The 20,012-nt window shown below is 34.0% G+C and overlaps 1 protein-coding gene across 1 annotated transcript; it reads right to left on the bottom strand.

The window, feature by feature from the left end:
- Positions 1-2,676: 2,676 nt before the first annotated feature.
- On the bottom strand, positions 2,677-11,373 carry LOC128240958 (uncharacterized). The gene is made up of 7 exons (XM_052957947.1): positions 11,361-11,373; positions 10,438-10,747; positions 5,674-5,843; positions 5,114-5,177; positions 3,786-3,858; positions 3,373-3,544; positions 2,677-3,002 (listed from the first exon to the last, which is right to left on the bottom strand). The coding sequence occupies exons 1-7, from the start codon at positions 11,371-11,373 to the stop codon at positions 2,677-2,679; spliced, it is 1,128 nt and encodes a 375-aa protein (XP_052813907.1).
- Positions 11,374-20,012: the final 8,639 nt, after the last annotated feature.

Genomic DNA, 20,012 nt, shown 5'->3' with positions numbered 1-20,012 from the left:
TAATAAAATAGGAAATCTTCCATTTCTGCACATTTCATACCAACAATGAGATGTGATTTAACTTCTTTTTTAAAAGTATTCTTATTTTTCAATTCTTTTAACTTTATTGGAAGACTGTTCCAGTCCTGGATTGCTTGATAAAAGAAAGTATTTAATATAAAACTGTCAGCCTGTGGCACTTTAATATTTCCAGCACTATGTCTACTGTTGTAAGAATGTGTGGATGAGACTAAAGTAAAATGTTCATGTTAGTATGATGGGCATTTGCTATTAAAGATTTTATGTACATGGTTTAGTCGTAGTTGCTTTATCCTATTTTCTATATTAAGCCATACAATATCACTGAAAGCCGAGACTTTCAGGGAAGTTCTACAATCATAGCCATAAATAAATCTGACAACTTTGTTCTGAGTGACCTGTAATCTGTTCTTGAATTGTTTAGATATACCACTGTACCAAGATGTCGATGCATAGTCAAAATGACATTGTATTAAGGAGTTACATAACAATCTTCTTAGATTCATATCTAAAAAACGATTTTGTCTATATAAATTTTTTAGCCTAGAATTAACTTTACTGACAATATTGTTAACAATAGATGCAGCACTGAGATCATTGTCCAGTATACTTCCAAGATATTTAACAGATTATTTAGGTTTTATGATATAGCCATTGCAGTTTACATTAAAGCTATGAACTTTTGTTAGTTTTCTTTTAGACCCAAATAAAATACATTCTGTTTTTCCAAGATGCAAAGACAGTTTGTTGTCAACTAACCACTTACTACAGTTTTCAAGTTCCTTGCCGAGTACATTACTAATAACAGACGGATCTTTGTGTGAGAAAAGGATAGCACTATCATCTGCATATAATATTAATTCACATTTTTCACTTATGCTTAAACTCATATCATTGACATAGCATAAAAACAGCAACGGTCCAAGTATGCTTCCTTGAGGAACGCCATAAGAGATGTTCATGAATTCAGACGTTGTATTATTTATATTGACAACTTGTTTACGTCCAGATAAATATGATTGAAACCACTCAATTGAATCGACACCAATTTCTTTTAACTTCTGACATGGAATTTTGTGATCTACGGTATCAAACGCCTTTTGAAGATTCAGCATAATCATTCCTGTATATAGACCTTTGGAATTTTGTTCTTTTATATGGTCAGTCAAATGAATTAGGCAGGAGTCAGTTGAATAGTTAAAAACCACTCTGAAGTTCGTACAATAATCCATGTTTAACAAGAAAAGATTCTAGTTGTTTGTATACAACTCTTTCTAAGAAAGTTGAAACTATACATAGTATGCTTACAGGTCGATAGTGTGAAACATCAGATCTGTTGTTTTTCTTAAACAATGGTTTAACTTTAGCATTTTTGAGTTCAGATGGTACAATGTTACTTGTGATAGAGCTATTTATCAGAAATGTTACTGGTATCTTTAAAAATGGTGCAGCATCTTTTAAAAATCTTGCAGGAATGTTATCTAACCCTGTGCTTTTTGAGCAATTTAGTTTACATAGTTCCTTGTAAATGTATTCTTTACTAATATTGTGAAGTTTAAATTTAACAGAGTCAGGATTTCTATCTTTATAAAATCGTTTAAAACAGTCAGACTCATAGGTAAACAAATTGAAGGGCAAAGGTAGTTTTTTTTACTAAAGTTGAGGCTACAGTAGTAAAAAAAGTATTAAAGTGATTTGCAATCTTACATGGTTCAAAACAATTTTCATCATCAATGTTCAAAACGATTTTTGGAGAAGATTTACTTTTACTACTATATCCAAGATTTTTTAAATCTGACCACAGCTTTTTTGGATCATGTTTATTTTCTTCCAGCTTGTTTGACATATATTCTGATTTGGCCTTAATAACTTCTTTCTGAACAAGGTTTCTGTAAAAACGATTTTAATCTAACATCTCCTTCTGTTTGTATTTTTTTAATTTGAAATAAAAAGCATCTCTTTGACTGATGAGTTCCAGAATGTTTGAATCTAACCATGGTTCACTTCTTTGTTTTAGTCTGACTTCCTTAACAGGAGCAACAGTGTTCAAAACTGACAGAAATGTTTCTTTAAAGACAGCCATAAATCTTCTACATTCTTTGCAATAAACATGTTTGACCAATCGCAAAGTTTAAGTTTGTGAATAAAATGATCTACATTGTAATGTTTCAAAGATCTTATAACAACATTCTTATGCATATTATACGTCCCTTTCTGTGTTTTACGCATACAAAATACAGGCAAATGATCACTGAGACCTATCGGAAGAGTACCAGACTGAACAATCTTGTCTTGATGGCTACATAAAATGTGATCTAACACAGAAATGGAGGACTCTGAGATTCTGGTAGGGTCATTTATGATCTGTTTTAGATTAAAGATATTAAGAACTTGTTCAAACCTTTTAAAAAGAGCTGATTTCTTTGCAAAAAAACAAAAGTTACCGGAAGTAACAAAAGCGACATCGATTTTGGACAACCACTATCGATTGTCGCCGACATTGCATTGTCAGCGACGATTTATCGATTGTACTGGATTATCGTTTGATCACTATGTATTAGCAATAATGATAATAAAGAATCCGAATTCGTTCTTAACACGTGAATATCTTGCAGTATAAACTTTATCTCATGTTTCTAAATAAAAACTCCTTTCAAATTAAGCGGTATCTGACCCCACCGCTACAACGCTCTCAGAAACAGCATTTCCGTCTTCACGCAACTTCACGTTTTCCATGTGGTCCATCGAGAGGTGTATAATTTGCCGCAACGCCAACAGTGACAGCACATTCAACTCTTCGTCGACCTCTACTTCTATCTCATAGTTCTTTACTGGGTACACGTTGTTTCTACTGATACCAATGGCGGTCGCGGCTTTGTCCACACACTCCTTGACCTTTGGATCTTTAAAGGTCGTCTTCCAGTTGTCCTCCAGTTCCGGTGCAACCTTGTCGATTTTGGTCAGCAGGACAACACAAGGGATCCCTGAAAAAAGGAATCGGGTGCAATGCAATCCAAACTGATGTGAATCGAAGGAGGTATATCTGTATATTTTATATTAACGTCAAATGTTATTAACAAATCAAATGAACGTCATCGCTAAAGTCATAAGGTTAGTGGTGTATGGTGAGCGTGTACAACCGATACTCTGACCATATAGAAAATCGTATTGAAACAATCACAGTCAAAACTCGTTTGCTCGATATCTCACGGCTCGATATCCTCATTAGCTCGAACTTAATTAAAGGGACCGATTTTCTTTTGTAAGTAATACCAGTTTGTCTAGATTATATTTAAACTATACGTGAACGCCATACGTTATTTCAGACCACAATGTTAATATATTATCCTTTACCTTTTTCGTCCATCAAGGATTTTAGTGCTTTCAGTTTAGACGTGTTTTCATCTGTGAAAGCATCAACCATCGAAGCATCAATGACGATCACTCCACAATGAATACGATGGTTCATTGTTGGTTTCTGAACAAACCTCTCTGACTTCCATGTAATATAGGTTGATGGGTGAAACTGAGTAAAACAGATTTGCGCATTTGTATATTAAGGTGGTTATTTTTAGGGTTTGATCAGATTTTCTCGAATATAACTTATTCGTAGCAGATGATACAATTAAAACAAGATGTGTACAAAAATAAAACAATAACAACAAATACATGTCCTTGCAAAGCGCTTATTGGGGTGCATTTACGAGGTACATACAATAGGCTATATTGCCCTTATAGCGACCTTTTTGGTTATTTTATCTACTAACCGAAGCAAACAGTGCGATCCTGACTATACCCAGCCTGTCAGATATTGATTCTTGGTATATCCTTAAATAAGTTCTGAAAATGAGGACAGCTTTTAAGTGAGGAAAACAAGAACGTTTATTCTTGCATACCGGACGTGTGTTTCCGGTCATGTGACCAGTGCTGGAAAAACCCATCTTACATACCCCATGTAAGATGAGTCACGCGCAACAACGCGCCACTTTTTATTTCATTAAATTGTATGGTTTATGAAAAATATATTATGCCATTCCAATAAAGCGCAATCAAATATGTATGTTTGCAAGACTTTTAATTAAAATTGAACAAAAATAATCGTTAAAAAACGCTATTTTTAGTTATTCAAAATTACTGCGCTCTATGACGTCGGTAAACAACGTCGCACGCGCTTTTTGGTGTAATTGTACAAAAGTTCGTTTTCAACGTTACTTTTCCACAAATTCATAATTTAAGGTATGCAAGAAAAAATATCAATCATGTTTTTCCGGTCCGGATCGAAAAATCCGACCCTCGGGCACGCTGCGTGACCGGTAACTCGGCAAGCCTCGTTACCGGCTTACGCGCGTGCTCTCGGGTCGGATTTTTCTATCCGTACCGGAAACACATGATAGATACTTATAAGAAACATCAACATCGAGAAAAAGAATTCATCCAGACTTTCCATATCAAACGGACCAAACTTGCGATCTCATTTCTGTCTTCAGGACAAAATAGAGAAAGTAGTAAACGTAGTTATCTTAAGTTATTAAAGGAGAACACTATAGGTTGATGCAAAACAAATATTTTTTAAGCATTATTATGACTAACTCATTTGACATATATGATTTAAACAAAATAACATATGATTTGTAAACAGATAAAAATATAAGCGATGTGTTTTTTTAATGGGAAATGTGTTACCACAATTTAAACACATCATTTATAAAGGCTAATATTTTTTTATCAGTACACAAATCATTTACATTTCTTTTCGTTGAGGTCATTTAAGTCAAATGAGTTAAGAATAAGTATGCATTAAAATTAATAAATAATATTTGGGCATTAAACTCTATCGTGCGCCTTAAATATGAAAACATCATTAATCGTACAATTCAGAGAAAGTATCTCAGATGCCAAATTAAATTATTATCGCGAATAATGAAACTAAAGAAAAAATATTACTTAACATTTCTTGTACAATATTGTTTAACAATTTCAAACTATGAATATATTGGCATTGAAAAAAAGATAACAAACACGTTTGCATTCAATCACTGAGCACATCGAGCAAAACTACCAATCGATAACATTATCAATAAGTTAACTTTCTGACTCCATTGGCTTATTTTTCGCCATGGCTTCCATAGGTCTCCGTACTGCATGGTTCCCATTGCAATCTGCATGAAAATTATGATCATATTATTCACACAGCATTTTTGGTGCTAAAGTAAGGGTATTTTTGCAAATCCAGTTAATCCGAAATAACATAATTCAACACCGGTTAAATATGAAACACTTACATACAGCAAGGGATGGCAGTCAACTTTCTGTCGATACTAATTTAAATATTTTATCTATAAAGGGTAGTAATTCTTTATCATTAATTATATTTTAAGAATTTAAAACAAATATGATAAAAAATATATTTACTCCCCAATAACTTTATAAACCTACAGTTCTTCAACCCTTATCGTGCCATTGTTCACATCCGTTGTACTATCAACATTGTATTTTTTCCAAACCTTTCCAATTCACCATCCAAAACCTTAAGGTCTCCTGTTTTGGTCGCATTTTGGAATGTCCACAAGTCATGACCTCCATTCCCGAAAGCCGGTCCTAAACATGCACTGTCATATAATGCCTGAGAATGATTATCTACGAAATATTTATTACATTTTATAGCTCCAGAAAACTGCAGCTGATACAGAAATGCCTGCTGGTCGGATGCATTGCCTTTATCTCCTGTCCACGACTGGCTAGCATTTCCCCCATACACTGACTTGTGTTCATTGTGTACCACAGTGACAGTAGGGCCCTGGTTGATGCCCTTGTTGCGGAAAGCACTGGGAAATGTATGGACTCCGACAGATAAGTGTACAAAGCAGTAGTTCTTTTAAACAGGTAAACGGGTAGAAAATGAGGAATGAGGTAAAAAGATGAAATAAAAGGAGGAAGGGTCATTGAAAGCACTTGTCTATGTAATTCTGGACGTGTAAATATGGTAGAATTAGAGTGGTCTGGGGCTTTTTTCAACCAATAGTGCAGTTGTAGAGAGATATGTCTGAAGGCAGATAACTGGTCGGAGAGGTCAAATACCGTATCATTGATTTCACCAAACAGACTAATTGTGAGATGATCAAATGTCGCCCGGGAGAGCATTCTGCAGGGATAGTGTTGATAGAAGAAATGAACTTGATAAGAGCTGAGACTTGTAGGTAATGTTTCTCAGATTACTGGAATCCACGAAATTGTATGAACTCATACTACCAACGCGTGAAGAATTCTTACGCACTAAGGAATGAATGCTAAGGTTAAGCTCGATTCTCCCCCCTGTTATAGCTTATAACACACCCATAGCGAGACGTACATAAATTTAACAGAACCCCCTTTTTTCCGTCAGTAACATATAACTAATAGTTGGCCCGTTATGGTAGAAACTTTATATTTACGTTGTATGCTTTTTAATGTTGTGCTAAGCAAGAATAAGTATGCTAAACATAATAATACCTTGAATAAGCTATAAATCAAATCTGAGTTATACTTAATAAATGATGACAGAGAAAAGAAAGTGTGAAAACTGCGGAATGAAACTTTAATAGTGCTTTTATATACACTTCAGGCTCGTTTCTTCGTTTAACAGAATTGTGTGGGTCTCCATACCAACAATTAAGGCTACACAACATTATGGTTACACCAAAGGGGCTGGAAAAATAGGTGCAAAACCATTTACATGCTGTGTTGAGTTATTAACGCTTTCAACTGGTATAATTAATCATTGTTAAAAAAAGTATTTTCGCTTTTCAAATATTATCATATTTCACTTTAATATTCAATATACGTGATAAGCAGCATTTCCCAGATTTGACTATGGGTGTCAAAGGGTCGGAGAGCCTGGAACATGCCTCTACCCATGACCCTTTCAACACGTGGTGTTTGGAGGCCTCTCCCAAAAATTAAAAACCTGTATGTTCTCGTAATGTTTACAATATTTACGATTTCACTGTAAATGAAAGACATATTACAGCCTTTTATATTTGCTAGTTATTTTATAAACTGGGAATTCAGTTTGCCCTATTAGTGGAATTCGGCGTACCCATCCCTTACCGCACCTTACAAAACTGCATTTTAACGCTCATAAATTTCACAAAATAAATAAAATTTGTCTTTACATGTTGACGCATTTGAATGTATTGATTTGTGAACAATTGATAAAAAATATAAGCCTTTATAAAAGGGGTTTTCAGTTAATAGCCAAAGCGCCAAAACATCGCTAATATTATTTATCTGTACACAACTGATACGTGTATTTCAATTGCTTTTATTATAAATGTCAAATGAGTTAAAAATAAAAAAAGTTCATTAAAACTAATATGTTTCTATTGTGTATATTTCTGGACTGCTAACCTTTATCAAAAATCAAGGGTTTTTGAATTGCCAAGGACTCTGCTATTCTTTGACATGCGGCATGCTTACTATTATACCTATATCTGATCGTCGCGGTACTACCTTACAACCAGCAGATATCAATAAAGAGTCAACTTCCATCTGATCGTCGCGGTACTACCTTACAACCAGCAGATATCAATAAAGAGTCAACTTCCAAACATGTTAATATCAATTAAAGCTGTTTGTGGTCTGTGTTGCTTTGTACGGTGTGTTTCTCTCGATCGTATTCAATAATCACAGCTCACATTCGATTGACATCAAAATATCATTTATGTAGCAAAGGCATGTCGTTTGAGGGAAGTACTACATGTATCTACATGCAAAACTATTGTATTTAGTAATTCCTTAGTTGTCATTCTACATTTAAGAGAGTAGCTTGCGTAATTTGTCTGAATGGTATTATATTTACATTAATATGTAAAGCTGTTCCAATTATTAGTCTGGCATATACATAAATTATTATTGCATGAACATGGCAAACGAGTGGTAAATTTATCGAAATGTAATCTAGCATTTTTCTCGAGCGTTTTATCCGAAAGCGGAACTAAGTTTAGACATTTGAAGTTATGTAATGTTAATAGTTTGTGTAAAATAATTAAATATGGCTTAAATATTTACAACATGGTCGTATTAAATTCGCATTGTCAGGTTTGGCATTTTGATCAACATATAGTCAGGTTAGACATCTATTTACATTATTGTCTTTGAGAACAAAACATAATATGCATGTTTCTGCATGCGTATGTATTTATAAACTTTATTCATTATATAATTAATTCGAGTATTTTGTTTGTTTGTTTATTTAATAATATAAATTGAGACCAATCCATAATGTAAAAGTATTGATATAACGCTGACTTTGATCTCAAGATCCTGAGACGTACATACACAAAAAGCATATATCTATAAAGATTCCTTAATGTGATTGTTATATCTCATTGTTGTATTTTCACGTGATGTGTTTCTCTTCAGTTATCTGTTATTGCGCCTCTCATCAGACTTTTTGTTACGTTTGTGACTACTGGGCTTGTAATCCAATCAATTTTCGGAAAAGTTTTTTGATATCATTAAACAGGAAAGCTAGTTGATTAAGCTAAGGATAAACTCAATGTCCACTACTTTCGCCTTTATTATTTATAGTATTGAATACATGCTGTGAAATAAAGGAACTAAGTTAACCATAACAAAAAAGAAATATTAAAGGATTACAACAATATTCTCTTTGTTAACATCTGGATACCTTGAATGACACATCATTTCCATCTCAAATTAACTTTAAATTTTCACAACTTCAACAGCGACAACACATTCCAATCCTCGTCAACGTCGACTTCATTTCGTAAATTCTTCAATTCATAAGCATTGTATTTTGGGTTTATTTAGTTGTAACTCTTACATCGACACGTTTTCTTTTTCAATTTCTGTGTTTTGAAAACGACACACCTTTTATTATGTCATTAACAGTACTTTTTTATGGAAATAAACAGAATGCGCAATAATTTAAAGAACCAAGTTCCAATATGATAATTGCACGTTCTGTATGACTGTACACATGTGAATGTATTTCGTATGATTAGCTTTCTTCGTAGTTAAGATGTTGTAACTAGTTATTTGGATGGACACATTGCAATAAACGAAGTGTCAGCTGAATAATTCCAAAGAAACAATTAAAAAAACACATCTTAGATATAATTTTAACTCACAAGCCAACTTAAAACTAAACATACTGAAGTCAAATACCTATATCGTATACGGTCCTTCAACGTTCAACTTCGCGCATATCGACGTTAAAGTGAAATTAAATACAGCTATAGTGGCATATTCGTTTTGAAACCACAAGCATTTGCTTGTCCCTGTAATTTCCATTGGTTCATGTAATCGCAATTATAAAGTTTCCTTAAATACAACAATGGATCATAGTTCTTGAAGGTTTAACATGTAAGAGCAAAATTGAATTTTCCTCAAATACAACAATGGATCATAGTTCTTTTAAGGTTAACATGTAAGAGCAATATTGAATCACACTTATATACAACAATGGATCATAGTTCTTGAAAGTTTCGCATGTAAAGGAAATATTGATGTTTCCTTAAATACAACAATGGATCATAGAAAGTGAATGTTTGAAATGTTAGAGCAAAATTGAAGTTTCCTGAAATAAAACAATGGATTATACTTCTTAAACGTTAAATATGCAAGAGCATTATTAGATTATTGATCTTAAAAGTTTAACATGTTAGAGCAGTATTGAGGTTTCATTAAGTACAACAATGGAGCATACTTCTTAAACGTAAAATATACAAGAGCATTATTGAGGTTTCCTAAATCACAATAATAAAGCATAGATCTTGACAGTTTAACATGTAAGAGCATTATTTAAATTTCCTTAAATATAACAACGGACCATAGTTCTTGATAGTTTAACATTTAAGAGCAATCGTTAGGTTTGCACAACAATGTCGATATACTTGAAAGTTCAACATGTTATAGCAATAATAAAACTTCTGTAATAAGAAGAATGGTTTATATTTCTTAAAAATTCAGCATGCAATTGCAATAATGCAGTTAATTTTACTGTGATAACTACAAAGACAAGCCAAATGGTCAACTACTTAATAAAAAGAAAACCCTGCTTAGAGGCGCATGTTTCAGGCCTAGTATATTCAAAACGAGCGACACACAACATCACAATAAAACAATGAAAACAGTACACTTGGTATATATAAAAATGATCTGTTCACACTTTCAAAAGCGCTTATTATCACACTAAAATGTATCAGTTCTAATTTAATACCTACAACTTACAAGTATTTGCTATACTGATGAACAGAAAATAGACTACACAGAGAATCTGGTATTTTTAACATTAATTTAGAAACAAAGAATATTTTAAGCAACCTAATCGAAATAATCATTTATTAAAAGCTCAACATGTTCTTCAATAGAACTCATGGAGCACCATTAAAACTCCTCCTTTAAGCGGTATCTGACCCCACATCTTCCGCGCTCTCAGAAACATCATTTCCGTCTTCTCGCAACTTCACGTTTTCCATGTGATCCATCGAGAGGTGTATGATTTGCCGCAACGCCAACAGTGACAGCACGTTCAAATCTTCGTCGACCTCTACTTCTATCTCATAGTTCGTTACTGGGTACACGTTGTTTCTACTGATACCGATAATGTTTGCTGCTTTGCCAGCGCATTCCTTGACTTTTGCGTTTTGAAAGGCCGTTTTCCAATTGTCTTCAAGTTCAGGGGCTACCTTTTCAACTTTAGTCAGTAGAATCACACATGGAATGCCTTTTAAATAAAATTGTTAACATCAAGTCGATTTCCTATTCATATAAGTTATACAATGCAAACTACTGGGACATCCCCAATGCCCCAAAACGATGACCTGGTTCAACGGCGTTAGGTTTAAGGCTTAACCGGCGCTCAACAAAAGATACACATTATCACAAGACAACGAACACAAATTATATTAACACTCATACATGAATTGAAATTACTATAATAATATTATTCTATTAGCATTATAGCTAAATCGAAGAGTAATGTCTTTTCAAAACACATGTCCATACACATAACAAGAATTCTGTTCGGAGACATAATCTTGCAGCAAACCACTTGTATATGTTATAAGAAAGGACTCGCACTTGACATATAACATACGAATTCAGAAGAGATTACAAAGGGCCAGATATATTTTTATTCTATGGCTGCCCGTGGTTTAGCCCTTTTGGCACGACTCATTCATGAATAGTAAGACATTTTCAAATGACCCATGTGTCACGTTATTTGTAATCAATTATTAAAAAAACTTGAAATCCCCTTTAAGGAATGAGTAAAGACATTAAATTGAAATAAAATAAACGAGTTTACCAGTATATGCGTGACGTGCAGTATTTCATACCTTTCTCATCCATGAGACCTTTAAGTGCCTTCAGTTTTGCTGTGTTTCCTTTGTCAAAGTCGTAACAGTCGCACCATCAATGACAATGGCCCCACAATGGATACGATGGCTCATTGACGGTTTCTGAACACACTTCTCTGACTTCCATGTGATGTGAGCAGATAAGTGGAACTGCATGCATATAAAGAGACGAATGCGGTATGTCCATACATCAAGATATAACGCTTGATTATGGACCAATGAAACGGTAAGGCACGGTCGATGTAATTTGCTATTACGTGACTCAAGGAACGAACACTTAAAGAACAGGATATCTGACAGGCGCAGTAAAAACAGGCTTTGGTTAGATCATATGGTATCGACAAAACATACTTGATAAACATGAATTATATTTTGCTGTATTATTTGATGTAGAAAAGGTAGTATCTATGTCATAACATAGTAGCAATGTGCTTTTCTATCTTATAACAAAGCTTCGTAGCCGAATATTTCAAATATGCCATGTAGTGGTCAGAAATGTGTCCTTCTAGCATATAGCTTCTGATCCCATGTTTTTCGCCATGGTTTCTGTTCCATCGGTGTCATCTGCGTGTAAAGTAGAACGTTTACTCATCAAAGAGGTTTTCCAACAGATGTCAAATTGACTGTATTTTTTGTAACTTAATCACGAATTTACTTCTTTGGCTCCCGCAAAGTATTGCCTCTTTATGGATTAGATTTATGCATTGAAACGACTGAAATATTGAATCAATCAGATATCTGAAAAATAGTTAGTTACTAATATATTAATAATAAATCCAGGCCTTCTTTTAGCCATTCCACGAGTCAGATATTCTGATCCATTCCCAATGGTAAATTTCTTAAAAAGCGTGGAGAATTTACAATTTTGGCAGGGGACCCAATGATTTTGTATCCTCAAATTAAGGATTGTATTGATGAATATTCCCAAATATGTTATCCCCTAAAGCCCAGAAGAAGACCTGAAACGATGACAGCAGAACAAGCTTCATAAATTTCAGCTATTACTTGTATAACAAATTGAAAGGGACTGAAAAATGATAACAGCAGAACAGGTATTATAACCCAACCTTCAACTACATGCACTTCCATGTTTTCCGAAATTAAAACAGCAGCATCATGGGAATACTCACTAACCTACAGCCGCATTTTTCGCACAGTAATCAAGTAATGCTTGTGAAGGGTGTTTCACTCGAGGCATCATCTAATACGTTCTTGTTTCCGGTCTCAGTAGAATATTTCAGAAGTATTTGGTGTTCTCACTGATAACTGGAATCTTTGAAGATTCTGATGAAAGTTCCTTGTGATAGCTTGAAAAATATAGTTAATTGAATCTTAAAGGGGCTGTACTCCGTATGATGAAATAGCGAAACAAAAAGATAATTGTCGAAAACTGACATAAACTTTGCATCGATGTGTACAATGCATTGAAACTTACTAACTGAAGTACCACATAGTTTACAATTTATTTAAGTTTAGCAGTTTTTTCGTATTTTTCCATTAAAAAGATTACTGGGTATGTCTATCAGGTAGAGTTTATTTTTTATGCGTGATTGGCTAGTCGGTGTTATCACGTGATATTACCGAGGTAGGTGTATAGCTAAATTGTGTCACCTAATTAGAGTAAGCCGTCGTAGCTCAGTGGATACGATGCTGAACTGCAATTTTTGCGACACAGGTTCGAATCCGGTCTCCGACACATTTGTTTTTTACATTTTGGTACTTTTTTACAATAACGATATCAAAGCGTAACATATTCTATTAGATAATTGTCCTGAGATTCGTAACAGAAAATACATTTTTGATGCAACCTATATTTTATATATTGCTAAGCAAATCGAAAATGGTTAAGATAGCATACGTACAGTTTATAAACCTTTTGCTTAAACTCCCAAAGTATCTCTTCACTTACGAAGAGAGAATAATCCTTTACGAACAGAACATTATAAAAACAAACCTACCTTTTATATTTTCATGGGAAATATGTGTACTCACAAACCAGCGATTTCTTTAATCTCGTTTTATCTTGTTAAAGTCCCAGTATGTTTTATTAATGAAAACTTATCGAAGTGTATGTATATATCGAAACGAAATCTTAACCTTTTTGGAGCTTTTTAACCCTATGATGATAAAATAAAATTAATTTATCGCGATAACAAACATGCAACAAAACCTTATTTAAGCACGCACAAAGACGCGCATTTTTTAAAATATCACGTGACTTTCTTAATACATGTGTGTGTGTGCGTGCGTGCGTGCGTGCGTGCGTGCGTGTGTGTGTGTGATTATTTATACTCGCACTACTGTAAGACCCATTTGGCGAGTGTTCCGATATGAGTGTTAGTCATTTTAGGTTTTGGAGTATTGTACAAAGACAGAATGTAAGCGTAATTAAAGCTACTCTGTTTCATTAACGTGCACCAGTGTAAAGCAGTGCCACACGGGACCCCCATTTAACGTCCCTCCCGGAAGACAATTAGTATTTTAGTGGTGCGGTGGGGAATATAACCTGCGACTCCTGGATTGACAGTAACCACTAGACTTTGGAACCGCCACAATACATGAAATACTATGTTAAAGTAAGATGCCATGAAAGAATATCTTAGCTATTAAATTTGGGAGAAGTGAGGGTAGTGAACGAGAACTTATTAATAATAAAGATATTATTTCAGGTGATCTAACTGACTTAAAATACAACCTAATTGGCTGACACATTCCAAACGCAAAATCTGACGCTGGGAGTGTGTATCGGATGAGTGGCAGTGTGCAGACCTTTTTAACACCGGCGAATGCTGAAATTATTTATGATTAAGCCTAGTACTTAATGAATGCCTATCTGCAATTCCATTGGCTGAGAAAAAGGTTGTATTCTAAATTGCTTTATGTAGTGTTTATTTTCATACTATTACAAGGAAATTATTAGTTCATATAATTTGTTAAACAAAATCATCATTCTTACACATTTATTTTCATAAAATATTTCAATTGAAAGCTAAATTATATTAATCTGAAGCAACGGTAAGTAAAAAGACAATTGGTAGTGACAGATGATTATATCGGCGATTTTTCACTTTACAGCATTGATAATTTATCATTTCAAAATGCATGTATCACATTTATTTCAGACACAGAAACCTTGTTTTTCTTCATGTAAAATTTCATTTGAAAATGTGCCAGTTATTTCTCCAGTCTTAAACCTCAAAAAGACTCCGGAAGCTGCACTTTCACAGATTGAACGTTTTGACAATGTTTTTATTTTTTCATCTTGGAACGAGCTATTTTTTTTGTAAAAATCCATGGTAACCAGTTATTTAAGACTGCTGACAAAAAATAAGATCTCAGATTTTTGTATTTAAGTAAAAGAATTGATGTTTTATGCATTTTTTCTTAAACCGTTAGTGTAACGGTTTATACCATAAATTTTTAAACATTAATTTTCGAGCGGAAATATGAAAATCTGCGATCTGATCTTTTGTCAGCAATCTTTTATCATTGGTTTGCAGATATTAACGCAATTATTTGCTCTTTCCAAGACAAAAAATAAAAAAGTTGTAAAAACGGTAAATATGTGAGACTGCAGCTTTAAGCAACTGCCCTGTCCTTTTTACAAAGCGCTATGCTCCATCCAATTATCTACCTCAATTACATATAGTGAGTGAGTAGTTGAGTAAATGATACCGATGGTATTTCCAATACATTTCTGTTTAATACAGCATCGTGTGAACCTCAGGGTTTTATCAAACATTAGAATTATGAGACTCTATCATAGTTACATACGGACTTTCATTTTTTGTCTCTTATTATTTAACCCTAAAAGATACTTGGCCTTTAAGGTTTTTAGTATCTGGTGATAACGACATGCGCAGTCATTGTTAATGTAAATAAAATGTTTGAAATAGAAATTGAATTGTAATTTACGCAAGGTACCTTGTTTCTTTGGAAATGTGTAATATATCGCGTCCGATATACAACATGAAAGCACGAAAACAAAAGCAGCCGACTCATGCCGAAACGCACTGATTTTTCATTCGAAGAGTTTACATCAGCTGAAGAAAAAAACAAGAACTATCTATAAAAATGATAATTGGCGAACTTAAAAGGAACCGAATATTCTTTACCATGTTTAATTGTGTATCAATAACAAATAATGTAGATGTCATCAGATGCAATTTTAGTATTTTATCAACATGTATCATATGATGTGATACGTTTATTGACATGATGCGATACACATATTGATAATGATGATAACAAGAGTTTAAGATGAGAGTTTGCCTTAAATGTAAGACTTATAATTGTTAATATTGATTATATTACTGCACACGTTGTAAGATCCGAATATCATAATAAATAAATGTGCACATTTCCCTGGTTTAGATCTCACCGTCAGAAACTACTGCGTTCTGAGTGAATGAAAGCATTTCAAATATTCCGTCGGTCTGATTAACAGTACTGGCCGTTATGCCAATTTTCCGCAATAGTTTTAAACGTTGAACCTCTACCCTCCATTATTCTACGAAGTTGAATGTCATGTGCCAATGTACCACAGAGGATGCACGTGTCGTCGTTATGCACACGGCCCGGTTTCTTATGTAGAAAAGCTGTAGATCAATATCCAATTATTTTCTTGGGAATTGTTTTTCTTCATACAACACAGTTTATAAAAAAACAACAACAAAAGTAAGTTTGTCGTCAATATATGCAATCATTGGTTGCCCATTTGGCATGCTAAGGATCATGTCTTTTGTATTCTAGGGTGTAAATTATTGCACTTTTTTGAGCTAGCCTTACGACTCGTTAAGTTTTCATGACGTCTGTTACTATGAGGGTTGACCACTTTTCGGCATCGTAAAGGACTATCGGCATAGATAGCTTCTCGAAGACAGTTTGCGATTTATTTATACAAAGGGGGAGTCCCGTATTGTTATTGATAAATAAATCGATGAACGGCCTTTACTTTTGCTTCCATGCAGTACTGCATTTCATTTTTCTGACTGAGTTAAAGTCCATCGTGTTGGACTGACTTGGCATTGATTCATTATTGTGACGTATATTAAAAAATAATACATATTAAGCACGTATTATAATAGGCACATGGAACGCTAGATTGCTTTTGTAACGCTATTTTGTGCAGTTCTTACGTGTTTCTTGTTTGTGATTTGTTTTTGTTTTTTTGGTTCTATGTCTTTGGCGTTTATGTTTAAACGTTTTGCTATTGAGCTTGTTTCTGTAGTTTTTCGCCAAAAAATATTAGTGATACAAGGGTCAAATCATCAGCGAGCGTTTGATTTCCTGCCTGGCGAGCAACTGATCCATGCTGGAAGGATCTAGTCGTGTACGAGCTTGTAGAAAAACAAAGGTAAAACCACGTGGATGCATGTCTGTTGCCTTGTTTGACCGAAAGCGGTGCCGGTGACAGGTGCCGTAACAAAACAATTCTTTGTAAATCTGAATAACAGTTTATGCAGACTCGGAGTATCCAAAGTCGCATCAATGTTATTCGACGATGCGAGCATTGCGGAGTACATTATTAACGCTGTTGAGGGCTATAGTCTCCTGGGGGTTTACATTAATTTCGTTTTTTATTAGAAAAAAATCTTAATATAAGAATATGAGAGATACCTTGAGATAGAGCAGTTCGTATCGAGGTCGACAGCGTTTGTGCTGAGACCTCTATGGAGGCTATTCGTTGCCAAAAGTCCAGACGTGTATGTGTGTATTTTAGGTTTGTAACATTGGTGATTTATCAATTTACATTTTATAACCGCCAACTCATCGATTGTATGTTTACATTTTACAAAGGAGAGTTTCATTTTTCATTGTACCGATTGGAGTTTTATTTTCGTTGCATCTATTCAACAGACGATTCAGTCGTGTTTATAAAGTTGTGTATGTTAAACACACGTCATTCTGTGAAAGTCACATGCCGAGTTTTACATTGCGGTGTGTAGAAGACAGATTTCAGTTCGTAGTTCTACAAAGTACATTGTATGGTGTTGACTTTTCATTCGCAGTTGAACATGTTTACGAGATGAATTTAATTTTATTTATAGATAGCTCCGCCTTAACCATGTCTTAACTCCGCCTTAACCATGTCTTAACTCCTCCCTACGTCTTTCGGAAATTTCCGCTCTCACTCGGCTCTATTTAAACCAATTATGGATACTTGGGCCATGTACATTGCGAACCTTATTATGGACATTACGAATCATCTATATTATGACACTATGGACTATGATTTGGAAACAGGATGGGTTATAAATTATTTCATGTCGAATAAAATAATATATGATATTACATCATGTTTTTGTCTATATAATAGTAATTAATACGCACATATGACATGAAACACAAACACAACAAAATGTAAGTCATTAGCATTAAACTAAACTTCAAGAATGAAAAGTCCCATTGTCTTATTTTTCTTTTAAAGCTGCACTCTCATAGATTGACCGTGTTGACAACTATTTTTATTATTTGTTTTGGAATTAGCCAATTTTTGCGTAAAAGTCTGGATACCAGTGGTATAAGACTGCTGACAAAAGATCAGATACAGTTTTTCAGTTTTACGTTCGCAAATTGATGTTTTAAGGCTAAAAGTGATACTACAGTAGCGTTTTAAGAAAAATGAAAAATGTCGGCAGTTTTCCAAACAATTTAGATCTGTTTTAGTGTGAGTAATCTTATTATTTGTATAGAAAGCATTGTTGCCAAAATCAGCCGAGTCTGGGACAAAAAAAAGGTTGTCAAAACTGTCAATCTGTGAGAGTGCAGCTTTAAATTACTATAAACACTATTTTAAATTCTACCATTAGAGGGCACTTTCTTGCCTTTTTGCAATGTTTAAGATTGCAAGTAATATTAGATAATTTAAAATTTACGAAGAAAAAAATCTCTGTTTTTTACCTGGTAGATGGAATTGTATGGATAAAATACACTAAGATTACAACTTCATATAACTCGTACATTATACTGTAACGAATATTATTTTATAGGTAATTAATAAAGTATTTTAATGATGAAGTCAATTTATTGCTAATAAACAATAATTACTTGCTGCTACCTTTTATATCCCACCCGCACTCAACAGTCAGGGCTTTTTTCACATGTAGGTGAAGCGGACCTAGCCCTTTGTGGGGGGGGGGGGATCGCGCGTTTGTTTTTCTAATCTAAGACTCACGATATCTATTTTTTCATGTTCTTGAAATCCCCCACGTGATTTTTATGGTTCACAGTGGCAGATCCCGTAATTCATAACTGGGGGACACAAGTGGGTTGGAGGGCTGTTCTTCCATCCACATGGATATTTTGTTTCAATGATGTATTGAAATTACACGTTTACACCATACATGCTTATTAAGATAAATGTATAACATCAGACAAAACTAAGTGGATATAATTATGATGTCCATCAAAAGTTTCGTGGGTTTGCTGGAGCAGGGACTTGCGTTAGAGGGGCGTTACTTAGGGGCACAACTTTTTGGACATGATCCCTCGAGTGGGCATGACATTAATATGTTTAAAATGTGGGAAGTGGGGTTTAGGGGTACTCCCCTTAGAATATTTTAAATATTTTTAGTCTGAATTGGTGCATTATGGCGTAATTAAGTACTTTTTTCTGAGAAATATTGACAAAAAAAATAACCTTTAAGTTTACTTGCGGGCCAACTGGGGGGAGGGACACAGGCCCTACAGCTTTATTATTATTTTTTTGGACGTTTTCGTAACAAATTAGTCAAATGTGTGTACTTTGGCATGCCGTGTTTCTTAAATATTGCTTGAATGTTCTCAAAAAGTAAAGCGTTCTGAAATATGCACATTTTCGGAAGGTTTATGAATTGGTGCAGTCGGTAGGGTAGGTCTCCAATAAGGAGCGAGTTAATAACGTAACAATATGTTAATAACTCATCTAATTTGTGCTCTTTTGCTCTACCTCCTGTGTGTACGTAACCATTTTTGTGTCACTTAACACAATTGTTTCCCAACACTGACATTTACTGGGTGAGGAATCACGTGACGTCAATAGGGTTCTCACATGGGTCATCACGGGTCATAACTGATGTAAACAAACAAGAAAGTGACGTTTACTCCTACATAACCTATATTAGAGAAAATATATGAAAATATTTCTTAGCCTATAAAAAACTATGTTATTTTCTGCTTCTACATGTATGAACTATTTTAGATTTGCTTTATTTTAACAATGCAATCCTTTGACCAAAAGCTCAATTCGACGGAATTTTGTATAACAAAGCAACGCTGTGTGTGCGTTGATTCTTTGTTTTGTATGTATTTCTTAGTAATAAGTAATATTGAAGAACTCAGACAAGCCTTAAAAAGTTATTTATGTTCATTTCTTTCATTACAAGAATTGTTTGTCAAACACCTTTTAGTTCTTTCAATAAATATCGATATTTCAAGAAATGTTGTTGTAAACGTGAATTCTATATATGCTGTTATAAACGTGAATTCTTCTCACATTAATAAAGCATTTTATTTATATTTAATCTGTAGGCTTTAAAAATATATCTCTTAATTGTGACGATAATGCATACAAAATTAAACCATTATAACAAATGATATTTTTTTTAATTGAATTTATATCCATCCATTTGATCCTTTTATAAAATGTTA

This window comes from Mya arenaria, chromosome 7 (assembly GCF_026914265.1).
Source record: "Mya arenaria isolate MELC-2E11 chromosome 7, ASM2691426v1".
NCBI classification, from domain to species: Eukaryota; Metazoa; Mollusca; class Bivalvia; order Myida; family Myidae; genus Mya; species Mya arenaria.
The sequence above is the reverse complement of the archived record's forward strand: the minus strand, read 5'-3'. Positions and strand labels throughout refer to the sequence as shown.